The 13,539-nt window shown below is 36.0% G+C and overlaps 2 protein-coding genes across 5 annotated transcripts; one reads left to right on the top strand and one right to left on the bottom strand.

Moving 5' to 3' along the window:
* Positions 1-147: 147 nt before the first annotated feature.
* On the top strand, positions 148-4,855 carry LOC129565967 (putative uncharacterized protein DDB_G0286901). The gene is made up of 3 exons (XM_055441400.1): positions 148-1,000; positions 1,222-1,685; positions 2,207-4,855. The coding sequence occupies exons 1-3, from the start codon at positions 148-150 to the stop codon at positions 2,378-2,380; spliced, it is 1,491 nt and encodes a 496-aa protein (XP_055297375.1). The 3' UTR covers positions 2,381-4,855.
* Positions 4,856-6,806: 1,951 nt separating this feature from the next.
* LOC129565969 (protein sarah) lies at positions 6,807-13,405 on the bottom strand. 4 transcript variants are annotated; one of them, XM_055441443.1, is made up of 4 exons: positions 11,296-13,405; positions 9,493-10,008; positions 9,192-9,424; positions 6,807-8,977 (listed from the first exon to the last, which is right to left on the bottom strand). In XM_055441443.1, the coding sequence occupies exons 2-4, from the start codon at positions 9,680-9,682 to the stop codon at positions 8,663-8,665; spliced, it is 738 nt and encodes a 245-aa protein (XP_055297418.1). In that variant the 5' UTR covers positions 9,683-10,008; positions 11,296-13,405; the 3' UTR covers positions 6,807-8,662. The 4 variants fall into 4 exon arrangements, with proteins under 4 accessions (XP_055297418.1, XP_055297407.1, XP_055297426.1 ...); XM_055441432.1 differs by having other exon boundaries at positions 13,151-13,405; XM_055441451.1 differs by having other exon boundaries at positions 13,301-13,361.
* Between the last annotated feature and the right edge of the window lie 134 nt (positions 13,406-13,539).

Raw genomic sequence — 13,539 nt, 5'->3', positions numbered from 1 at the left:
GGTGAATCCATAAAATAAAACGATTTTCAACGCCAATCATTCGTAAAAGTTCGTGTAATACTTTTTACCGACAACAAAAATCAAAAGTGTGAGCTTTTTTTCTTCGTTGCAACAAAATAAAAACCAAGAAGAAATCAATCAGCAAAAATGGTGGCCCGTCAAGGAAACAATCAAATGCGTCGCAATAACAACCGCAACAATATGAATGGAAATCAAAACGGTGGTGGCAATCGCCAAGGAGGTAATTTGCGCCAAAATTTTAAGAATCAAAATCAAAACCAAGGGCAAAACCGTAGTTTCGGCGGTGGTTTCAAGCAACAAGGCCCAAACAATCAAAACCAACGCAATAACCAGAACCGTAATAGCAATGGCGGTGGTGGTGGAAACAACACACCAAACTTGGGTAATTTCAACCAATTGGCCGCTGCCATGTTGCTTCAACAGCAAAATCAATTGTTGCAAAGCGCCTCGCAAATGATGGACAATCCCGGCTATTTGGACTTCAATGAACCACGCCAAAACTTTTCGCCACAGAAAAATAGCAAAAATTTGCAAAACAGTAACAACCAACAAAATGGCAACAATCGCAATAACAACCGCAACAACAACAACAGAGACAACAATGGTAACAATAATCAAGGGGGACGTCGCGGTAATAACTTGAACAACAGAAACAACAACCAAGGAGGTAATCAAGGAAATTTCAACAATCAAGGCAATTACAACAACAATCAAAGGAACAACAACCAACGTAATAACAATTTGAGTGGAAACAACCAAGGTGGTAATAACCCACGATTCCAACGAAATAACAGCAACAACAACGGCAACAATGGCAACAATGGCAACCAAAGCGGTTCAAGCATTTCTAATTTCGGTGGCTTCGGTGGCTTAGGCAACAACGGAGGCCAATTCCGCAACCAAAACCAACGCCAACTACCATTCCCAAATCAATCATCATTCGATAACAGCTTTGCTGCCAGTCTCTTCACCAACCAAGGTATGTCGAACATGGTTTACTCTCTCGAATTTTTTACATTTAAAATCCATTTTTCGTGGAAAAAATTTCCTCAAGTAATTACAACGTAAAAAGTAGTATTGAATATAATTTCAAAGAAGCAGCGATTAAGAAAAAGCAATTACTGCTCAAGAAAAAACCACTTTAAGTCGATTTTCACAAACATCAGAATTATCCTAATGGATGCATTACAATTTGGATAGGTTTTAATCGTGCTGCAGCCATTTTGGCACCACAATTGACTCCATTGTTGAATCGCCAAGGCGGTCGTCAGTTGCGCCGTTTGCAAGGGGGCAATCAATTGAATGGCAACGGTCCATTCAGAGGCAATGGTCCACGTGGCTTGCCATTGCGTCGTAAATTGGCCAACGGCAAACCCGCCGGCGGCAACTTGAAAGGTGTTCGCAACGTGAAAAACCAAAAGGGGCAAAAAAACGTAAAAGGCGGCCGTAAGGTCGGTGGAAAGGGACGTCGTAACCAAGATCGCTACCAATTGAGCAAGCCATGGGTCACTGATGAAATTAAGGCCGCGCATGAAAAGAAAGTCGAATTGGCCAATCAATTGAAGGGCAACAAAAATGACGAACTATTTGCCGAATTCAAGGTCAAACGAGATGAATTTGTTAAGCTATACGACGCTGCCCGTACTGAGTACAACAAAAACAAGGTAACTGATATTCGTTGAACTAATTTCTCAAATTTATTTCTGAACAATTTCAAAAATCACTTTAGTTAAAAACCAAAGAAAAACTGTCCGAAGCCAAGTTGTTTTGGGGTTGGATTGACTGGTAATAAATTTCGAAAAGACTCGTTCAAAACTCAGTTCAAATCATGATCTCGAATACGAACTGAAAATCATTGGGTGTTCTTCATGAGTAGTCTGTCTTTCGTTAAAATTCAATTGAATTTTCACCCGCTTGAATTTTTATTGAAAATAAAAATTCGAAACGAAATTTGGCAATTGTCGATTCGTTGAAATCGAAATTGAATTCAATTTGTGTTTAAAGAACATCCAAAACAAATTGTCCAAAACAACAAAAGACGTACAGATATGAAACCAATGAAGAAAAAAAAAACCAAAAACCTTTTCAACCACACAAGCCAGTGTGTACCAGTGTTTTTATTTAAACAGACAATTTTCATCTAAAACTCTTTCTTTCTCGAAACTGTTGATTTTCCCCCCTACAGGCCAATGAAAAGAAAACCGAATCGGAAAAAGCAAAAGAAACAAATGAAAATACAGAAAGTACAGAAAGTACAAATACAGAGACCGACGCCGCCGCCGACGATACCGCCGCCACTGAAAATGAAAATGAAAATGAAAATGCGGCAAATGACACAAGTGTTGCAGCCACCTCATAAGTCCAATAAACACAAAATGCAATTTTTTTCCCCCACACAAAGAAAAACAAGTTTGCGTTTAAGTTGTTTGGCAGAGGTGTGCGATCATGCATAGTCTCGTATCGTGTATCGCAAACAATTTTGACAGTTGACAATTCACAAGCAACCAACAATTTCAACATACACACACACACCCACAAAATGCAACAGCCAAGATAACCGTACATTTTTTCGCTTCATTTTCTGATATGTATAAATGGTGAACATTTTATTCTTATTTTATTAACGTAACCGATTTTTTTGAATGAGGGAAAACAAAACGAAACATTATTTAGTAGAAAGAGTTGAACAAAACAAAACAATTTACTTACTCTATATGCACACAAGATTGTATAAGACAAGTAAACACTCAAATTCATACAAATTATATTGTAGCTAAAGGAAAATCATAACAAAACCATGAAGAAGAAGAAAACAAAAGAAATAAAAACGCAGAACTGTTTTATTCGGAGAATTTATGAAAAGAATAAAGTTGAAAAAGTAATGCGAAGAAAAAAACGTAGCGAATATTAAAATCAGCAGTTTTAAAAATATGTTGAATCCAATATAAAATCACAAATCCACACATTTAAACTAGAGAGTCAATGTTTTTTTCGCTGCATGTTTTTATTCTGAACAACAACACACACACACAAAAATATGTAAATGTAACCCAATCTTAAATTTGGTGTACTATTATTTAAGTATGTATCTTATCTCTATCATTTTTGATCCCATCAGTTTTCGCTAGCATCATTCAACAATGCATCAAATAGAGTGTGTGCTCCATTGCCGTCAGTACAATGACTGTGTACTCGACGATGTTCTTTTTTCCCCGAATATTAAAATAAAAGATGAATTATATTCCCATGCACGCATCTATTTTCGATCTTGAATGAATGCCATATGCATTTTTTGTGGTCATCTCGAGAGAAGTTCTCTTTTTTCTCTCGCTGGAGAAGTGATGCGACCTTCAAACTTATTGCTATATTACATCTCCACAATGCACTTGCCAACATCACGGATCACAGAATAATTCCATTGAATTTTCCCAATGCGGAAAATTATTAACGCAATAAAGAAAACAAAAATTGATGAAGATGATGACAAAAATATGGTGGGCAAATTAAACGTTTCATTCAAAAACAAACACAAAACTATTTTTCATGATTAGTAGATAAAGATACATATGAACAAACAAAAAAAAGTTAAATAAAAATAAAAAAAAATTAAACGCTGAAATCGACAAGGATTTCGCTTTGATGGGGTTTTACTTTGATCTGTGGGTTGCTGCTGTTGTGAACACAAAAGCCAAAACAAAAGTCATTCGACTTTTTAGTTACGCAACCATGAAAACTCTGTCCAGTGTGCCAACAACCGGATGGTTCTCCATCCAGTATGCGTCATGGCTCTCGAACCAGCAACACACAAAACCGCCACAGACGCAAAATAACACCATTTTATCCATTTAAAATTAGTACGATATACATTGATAACGATTAGCTTAAGTTCAATTTATTCACAAATGCATATAATTTGACCATTTCAATTTCATTTATATGAGAACGAGAAAAAGGAACAAGAAAATTACATGATGATTAGACACAAAAGAATTGATGGTTATTTTTTGGTAAATGTTTCTTTTTTTTATTGAATGAGTGTTTAAAAATTCGACTCTTTTGTTTCGAACTTATTTTTTTGCGTGAAATTGTTTGAGATTTCAATTTGCAGAGATGAAATAAATAAAAACATAGATTTTATGCTAAATGAAAGAAAAAAAAATTGTATTCCTTAACTGAATCCTTTCGTTTATGATTTTGACTGGATGAAGAAAAAAATCGGAACGATACTTTCACTTCGGATTGCGATCGAAAAAAAAACAAGAGGAAAAGAGATAAAAACCTCGGTGTTGTCGTTTTTGTGGCTCTGGGGCTGATTCTCACACAAATGAACACACACATAAATACATCCAGTGTGTTGTGGTACAAGAGTCCTTGTACACGAGACATCAGCTGAAATAAAGAGATAAAAACACATGGTAGCTCTATCGAATATGTTGTTGACATCGCCACAACCACACCACACACAACAATATTCGTCTTATTTATTTATGGCTCTCCCGAGTGTAACCAAGTGGCAATACTTGACATATAGAACAAATATCCCAAGCTATTTTACCTTACTATTTTTTTCGTTTTCGTATCTAAAGAACACCTAGATCTATTTATCTTATCTTCTATCTATTTATAATGTGTAATTAATCAGCGGATCAATTACAACACACAAATATTATAATAGACAATTTTTAAACGACACACGCAATACATAACGAGAAAGAAGAAAAATAAACAGAAAGTAATTCGATCATTTATTGAATTTCAATTAGTTTTTAGGATGAGATCTATTGTAACAACATATTTTATTGTTTCCAAAATAAAAACGTTCATTGAAAAACAACTGTAAAAAGAGTTCAACAGTGAGAAAAAACGAAATGGTTTCCTTGTTAAAACACAACCTAAAAAGAGGAATAAAGCGTCGGCTGGAGAATGCACTTGATTGCCAATACAAGTAGAACATAACGATACATCGTTGATGTGCACGAACCGAAAGTAAAGCCAAAATCAATGACAATGCCCATACATATAGTCGATATAAAAATGGAGCATAAATTGTTGAAATAGAGCTTGACGTAGAAATGACGATTATTCCCCATTCGGTTCACGTGTGTGTCCGCACATGTACCAATCTTGTGGCAATCATTCTCCACCACCGCGCACATTTACATCGCAACAGCTATTGCGAACAAGGCCTGTGTCAATGTTGAAAAAGTTACATGCAATCATGTGGTGCATCTGCAATTCAGTTTTAAAGCGAAAATCGCAGCCAGGTTTGTAACAGTCGGATTTGTTATTCCCATGATTTTATCATCATTTCTTTTTCTCTTATTCTGGAGTTTGTGTCATAAATCACTCTGACATTTTCCTGTCGAGTGTTGAGTTTTGAGTTTTTGGGACAACAAAGTTTTGAATTTATTCTAGCTGAACGGATTATTTTAATTGGACAATTTTTGAGTCGAATGCGGCATCAAGTACAAGCGACTTGAAGCGCCAGAAGCGTTGGCGTTTGCCCAGCAATTGGATGAATTTGCTTCATGGCAATGTGCAGACACATGGAAAAAATTGCACAATTCCATTTGGATGGTTGACATCATCGAATGAAGAAAAAGAGAATTTTTTCCCTCCCTCACAAAGAAGCAAAGAAAAAGTCTGCGTGCATTAAAATGAAAAGAAAGATTCGCAACAAATTGGATCAAATAAATCCAATGCTAAAATCTTTCTGTCATTCAAAGGTAAAACGAAAATCAATTTCAATAGATAGAGAGAAAAACAATTTACTGTTCCTAGAAAAAACCAACAATTTTTTGTTGCGAAAATGTTGACAATTTCCATACTTTAGTTTTAATGGTCCTACATTAATTACAATGGCAACATAAAATAAAAGCAGAACTTTATCGATTTCAAGTGACCTTGTTTCCAGTGTGCATTTCAATTTAATTGGCAGTTATCTGATTTCCCGTTCAGCATATTCTACTCACGCATTATCCAATTGCCTTTGCCATCATTTCGAATTGAATCATCTCTCTCACACACACACAGTTGAATTATACATGGCGCGTGTAGACAGCGCACATGGCCTAGGTGCCAGCGCTCGCTAATTAATTCAATTTAATTTATTTGCGAAAGTGTGAAAACTTTGAAGTTGGAATTCAAGTTGTACGACAAATTGGATTGATTGCCAATATGTATGATGGGCTGTGAACAGTGTGAATTCTTGTCACACAGCCCCGAATTCCCCATCATTTAACCACAAGCATTCGTGCTTGTTTCATATATTTTTGTTTTGCGTTTCTTTTTGTTTTGAGTTTCTTTCACAGTGATCCAGTCGTGCACAACGGACGAGGGCTGAATGGATTCCGTTTACCTTTATGACGTCCAAACGCGAGACTGACGTGATGCAACTATCAATCTCCTCACAATCTCCTCATTTGACAGCAAGCTGTAATGCCGTGCATAGTAAGATGGTGGTAAACGTTGGGCCGAATATAAAAAATGCAATGGTGCACGTTGTAAGCAATTACGGTGTGTTTCGATTCATTTTAAACCACGTTTTCGTTCGTTTGATGATGACGACACAACGGAATCGGTTAGATTGTGTCATTGCAGTTGCAGGTTCTGGTAAAAATAGTATTTGCTTCGAATCAAATATTTAAAACCTGAATAAAATACCTTGTCCAAGGTAGAATACACATTCAAAATCCGTTTTTTCTATTTTGAACATTTTTTCCAGCTAAGAAAAAATGAAGTTCCTGCTGACAAAGAGTTTTAGCGAAAAAAAAGGTTGAGTATGCTTCTGTTTGAAATTTTATATTTATTTATTATGTTAAAATCTGATTTTCAAAACTATTTGCTAAACCTTACACGCTATTATTCATTTTATTCACTTTGTCTAATTTCAATAATTTAATGAAATTCAAAAAATATTTAATTTTTTTTTAAATTTAAATGTTAAACTTGTTGTTATTCTCTTTTGTTTATTCGAAAAAGAAGAAGAACATATTTTTTTTTAAATATAGTATAGGAATAGTTCTTTAGTTTTTTTCTTCTTGTTTTGTTCAAAATGTTACACTGTATTTTTTGGTTCGGAACAACGATTTTAGCTTTGGTTATTTTATGTTTCTCCACAATGTTTTGCACATAAACAGACAATTGACATTCAAGTTTATTTGATTACATAGAACAGGTTTATTTTTGTTGTTTCAATCAAGCCAAGTTGATAAAATATGTTGAACAATTTTGATTAAAGCCAAATTGATTTAATTTTATACAGTAAACGAATTAGTTGCACAATGAAGAGCAAAAGAATTTTTTTTTTCTTGACAGAAACACTGATATTGATATAGTATTACTTTTCCACATGACCATGTCGTGTAAGAAAAGTATTGGGATCGCCTCGATTTTTTGACCCCCTTAAAATCAGTTTTTTTCGATTTTCGAGCTCTGAAAATCGCAAAATCTAGCATATTTTTAGGGTCGTAGGGTAGGTGCGTGGTACACTGTACGCTGTACGCAAAAAATGAGAATTGCCATCGCCTTAAATTTGTTGACCTATTAATAATCAGTTCTTTTTCGATTTTTGAACGCCGTAAATCGCAAAATCTAGTGTTATTTATGGCTCGTAGTGTAGGTGCGTGATACACTGTACGCTGTACACTGTACGTAAAAAATAAGGTGAAAATTAGTAACTCGTTTGCAATAGTCTCAGCTATTATGTGAAGAAGGTGCAAGTGAGATAAATTGTGACACTTCTTTTTTAAAAACAAATCATGCATGGAGAATTGGATTTAATTGGAAATTATATGTTTGGGAGTGTAGAAAAGTTAACCTTACGAATGTAAGGCATCTTGTTTTGGAAACTGGGTTTGATGGTTCGTTGATTGAATTTCCATTTTTAACAATATTATACAACCCCTGTGTATTCTTGCATTGAAACATCCTCAAAAACTCACTCAGTCGCTCTTTTCCTGTCAATCCTGTCTGCTCTTCACTCGTACACTCTGTTTGGCCGTCGAATCGAAGTTCCGTGGTTCTTTTTCATTTTCTTTCTTTTAAATTTCTTCAATAAAGTTACAAAAATAGTTTCAACTACATTAACTGTGTAGTAACTACGCTAAATACAATAGAATTACTGGCTTAAAAGCATTGCTTTTACCGCAAAGAAGAGAGAAAAAGGGAGAAATTACGTTCACTTTGACGCTGATGGCCCTTTGATGAAAATTCACTAAAGTCGACGAAAAATTTACTTTGTTTTTTTCTTTTGTTTCATACTAAAAACCTATAACGATAGCAGCCAGCACAAAGATATGCTTTTCGTTTCAATTCAATTCGAAATTCATTTTGTTTTCATCTTACACTCTTTCTCCATTCTACATTTGAACATTTCATAACTTTGTTCCCCTATTTCTTTTGATCATTTCTCGGCCAACTTAGAGCAATACATTCTAAAAATCCAAAATAATATATCACTTTTGCACCGCTATTAACTCGGCAGAGCATAGTATTTCACTCTTAATTCATGAGATGTACAATTTCTATTCAGTAAAAAGATTCAAATACCAACTTATAGCTGGTTAGTGGAGCTCAGATCACGTGGACACTTCACACACACATTTTTCTTCTCTATCGCATTCTATCGATTTCGAACTGGTTACGCACGCTCCGGACACTTGGTTTGGATGATACGTTGTGGGGCTTGTATATCGGTCTCATCATCATCATCATCGTTATCATCATCATTTTCATCCTTGACCTTTGCCGTATGTATCACGATACCCGGATGCTCAGTCGACGGTGGTTGTAGCTCATGACTTTCGCCTGGCATTAAATTGGCTAATGCAGCTAACAGATCATGGTTAACAATTGGTTCACCTTCTTCGTGCGGTTGCCATCCGGCGGGCGGACTAGCCGGTGGTGATATCAAAAACTGTTTGTATGGCGCGGGTGGCTGTAGAAATTTGTGAGTCTGCAAAAACGATAGATGTGAAATACGAAATCAAATACGATTTAAAAAATGATAATTTTTTTGTTTACAAATTGTATCACACACTCAATTCAAATTCATGTGTCACTAATGCGACGTTGAATTTTGTCGTATTTATACTAAAATGTGAACTCATTCCACCAAATCCATGTTCAAAGTAATTAAATTAGCATGTGTTTTGACGTGTGTCTCTTACCACAGGCGTAACTGGCTGTGCGAAATAGCAGTTAATTTTCGATTTGCCAACTTGGTACTGGTGTAATTGAATGCGAGCATTGGCAGCGGCAACGGCCGTATCAAAATTAACGCGCAATCGCCTGAAACTGCGAAACCATTGAAATTTTACATTTGACGAAAATAATTTAAACACATTTTCAATCTCTTCGCGTTGCGATTCATTGGTAAAGACTTCTGAATGTATGTTGGTTACTAAATGAACGAGAAAAAAAAAATGGAAATTATTCAAATGAAAAATGGTTTTGAAGTGTGTCTCTTACCAATTAATGAGGTAGGTAAATCATCAAATGAATCCGAATCTGGCGAGTGTTTTTTGTTATGCTCCTCAAAATCCTCGTCGTCCATTTCAAGCGGCAATATTGGATGCTGATTTGTCAAACCGTCTTGTTTGTTGATGAAAATGTTTTCATCCGGCGAAAATTTCTCATTGAAATCCTGTGTTTCGGCCATTGTGTGATATCTCGGTCGCTTGATTTTACTGCAGCTACTGTTGCAACGTTCGATTAATTTTGTTGTTGGCGAACAACAATAGATAGAAAACAAAACAAGACCAAACTGAATTGCCTATTTGTGTTGTCTGCCAAGAAAGAGTCGCCACGTAAATTAACTCTCTTGTTTCGTGATAATCAGCACCAATTCATTTATGCGAATTACGTCGATGCGATATGGGTGATGCAAGCGCTGCTTGTGTTATTTTTCTTTTGAAAATGGGTTTTTTCCGCTCTTTATTTGTAACTTGATGCACGGTTTACGTCAATCACCGATCAACTGTAAATCTATTGTAGTGCGAAATGGATCCGAGAGAGAGAGAGAGAGAGAGAAAGAATGGAAAAAAAGAAGCAAAGAAATTAGTAAAATAAAATAAAACGAACAACCGAATAGCAATTATGAATTTGAGTTTGGTCGGCGTTCTATTGCAATATTTTAATTTAGACAAAAATTCAGCACATGCGCTGACCAATCGCCATTAGCAAATAAAAATATTTGCTCGGAATGTGAAGAGGCAAACGAACGTAAACCAAAATGTTTTTTAGTTGCGAACAGAAAATTATTCGTTTACTCTGGTTTCATCCAAATTCTAAGCATATTCTTTCGCTTGATGTGAACACACTAAACTCTTACTAAGCGTCTCTTACTTTATCTTGGTCCCGAACAAAAAAAAGACAAGTGTATATCTACAACAATTTCGACGTGGTAGGTATTAAATGAAGTCAATGGCAATGGCAACAACGGCCGATGCTTTTGACGCTACTGTCAACCAATTGTCATTGATATATTTGGAGTCGGTATTAATTAGTGGGGTATCAAAATCGATTGTCACGCGATTTTCGTTAATATCAATTAATCGAGATAGCAAATAGTCACAAAGCAAACGGATTAATGCCAAACCAGCTCACACTCAGAACACTGTACCCATATTCCATTTGAATACGGCGCGAATTGAATTGTTATTCAACAAAATAATCTTTTATGATGCACCCAAACGGATAAAAGCGATCGCAAAGCGATACCGGTAACGATGAAATGAAAAAAAAACACGACGACGGTGGATGACAACGAAAATGAATTGAATACAAAACAAAACGAAATTGAACAATTAAGGATTGTTTTCGGCAATCGGTTGGTTTCGTCGGTGCCGATGCAAAGTGGTTTGCGTTTGGCTTCGTGTGGCTTTGCACGGAATGTGTCTCAATTTGCGTGCGACCAAATTGTGCGAAACAATCGCGACGGTCCATCAAATCATCAATTATTACAGTTATCTAGAAGTGCAGCCGCGGTACAATAAAACCACTGGTTCGAATCAAAATTGGCCCGCTTGCATGGCTGCCAAATAGATAATAAAAAATCAAGTACTTTGTCCGTTGTGCCAAATGTTAAATTGACTAATTCACTTATTTGTGCATTTGATACAAATAATTCTTGTTTTATATTCACTTATTATGATTATTCAGCATTTAAGACTTTGTAACACACACACACATACAGGAAGGAAAAGAACATATCTCACAATTAGTTCGATTGAACTGTGCCAAAAAAATACTCAAAAACGATAGAATAACTACCACATATGTACACCAGATGAACACCAAGCATCCAAATGGCGAGCAGAAGGCGCTTATTTTACGAGTGAACACTTTTAGTGGAAACGAACGAATAACTACATCACAATAGCCTGTCACAGTAATAGTGTGAAACGACGACAACGACGACGATAATAAATATTTGCATGGCGTTTGTGACGTTCGGACGGTTGACGTTCGTCGAAAGCGATTCGGTTAGTGGTGGTGTTTATGTAATGTTATGTGCTGCACGTGAAACGTCATGCAAACAGACAAAATATCCACCAACACACATCGTACTCTTGTCGTCGTAAGTCACGCACCTTGTACACTCAATCTAATGTTATTCCGTCGTCGTTGTTGTTATATTGATTTTTTCTTTGTTGTGTTTCGATGCCTGTGGTAAGTTATGAATCTATATAAAAAAAACTTTCCTCATTTTGTTTTTTGTTTGTATTCCTCTCTCCCACAGCACATTGCTATAGTTTGATCGTGAGTGGACTCGCCGGACTTCAACGCTCGAACATTCCAAACCGATTCAACTTTGCTCTTTCATAACATCGAAAAAGAAAAAAACTTTTTCAATGGGTTCTTCAAAGACCCAAATCTAGTTTTACAATTTAATTGTTTTGCACGAAAGTCGAATTCTGACGATTGCCGATAGGGCTTTCTTCAACTTCTATTTCTCAATCGAAGAAATCTCGGGCGGTTGAGGGTGGTGTGAGAAATACGACCATAATCGCGTCGAAAAAAAAAGAATAATATTTTATTACAACTTTTTCGGTTTCTCATGTACGTAAGCATACGAATCAATTCGAACGGAGCGCCACACTGTTGCCCAACATAAATCGTGTGTGTATGTGAGTGTGAATGTGGTTCTTTACCTCCACTTCCACTAGATTGGAATCGCAACGGTGAATTATTATTGTGCCTCTATCGAACTATATAGTGTATAGTGTATAGGATTGTGTGTGTGTGTTTTCATTGCTTTATTTTTCACCCCTTTCCTTCTGCCATTTTCCATTTTCCGTTTTCGGTGTGAATGGATTCAATTGTAATGCTTGGAATTTGTTGTTGTTTCCTTTTTTTTAATGAATCAACATTGCGGATTAAATAATGGGTTGATGACGAGGCGCTGGGAAAATTCACTACAATAGCAAAAAATGGTGTTGCGTGCTCACCCAGCTATGACGCCAGAACATCCAAACAATGTGCACATGTTGAAAGTTCATTCTAAAATGAAATTTTAATTGAAAATGCAAATCCATTTGCCACGTTTGTCGTAATTAAAAGCAAATGAACTTTAAATGCGTCGCCTGACGAAAGCAACGAGAGAAAGAAAAAAAGTTGTAGAAAACAACAAAAAGCACTTGACAGCCATATCTTGCATGAGAAATATCCTTTTGTAAATTTCATAGTTGGCAGGTTTTGTCTCGCAATTCTGGCACACACCGTGAATAAACAAAGAAGCGCAGTAACAACAACAATGCGACACACATGACGGGGTGGAGAGACATAGAAAGTAAAATATTTGTCTCATCAATCTTCTTTCGCACGAAACTTGACACAATCGATTAATTTCTACTCTTTGAATTTTTTTTCTCCCTTTCTTTCTCTACCACCACATAAAACAAATAAGATCGAATTACATCTTTAGATTGTCTAAACTTGTCTCCTTGAACCTAATTTTCGATTTGGCTTGTGCAACACTATTTTATTTTTTCCGGTCATAGGTTTCCACCAAAATTAGACGCTCAGACCACACAACACCAAATTGATACGCATTTCAAAACCAAAACAGATTATCCAATTGGCGATGTGATGAACTTTGAAATTTCGCCACACAATTTATACTCACATGTTTCAAATCTACTTATTGCGATAGACAAAGAGAGTTCAGACACACCAGACGAGAGATACGAAAGAAAAAAAATAACCAGAATATTGCAGAAACTCTGCGCGACACGGAGAGCTGCTTGAAATTAGGAGCTAATCGAACGAAACCTACGCTGCTACTAAATAATGACGAATAATTTTGTTTAGAATTTTCATCTTGACAGCTTCAATTGACGTAATGTATCGCGCCTTTGCCAATAGATAAGGCGTTTGTATACCATAAGCGCACAGCTATCCACATTAAACGCACAGTGAATTTGTTTTGGTTTTTATGGCGTTCGATAGGGATACGGGTGTCGAACAAGCATCGAGCAGTGAAATAAACGTGAAATTTACAATAAAAACTCTGGA

This window comes from Sitodiplosis mosellana, unplaced genomic scaffold (genome assembly GCF_009176505.1).
Source record: "Sitodiplosis mosellana isolate CC-2019 unplaced genomic scaffold, AAFC_SMos_1.0 Smas_scaffold_1, whole genome shotgun sequence".
NCBI classification, from domain to species: domain Eukaryota; kingdom Metazoa; phylum Arthropoda; class Insecta; order Diptera; family Cecidomyiidae; genus Sitodiplosis; species Sitodiplosis mosellana.
This window is presented reverse-complemented; position numbering and strand designations above follow the sequence as displayed.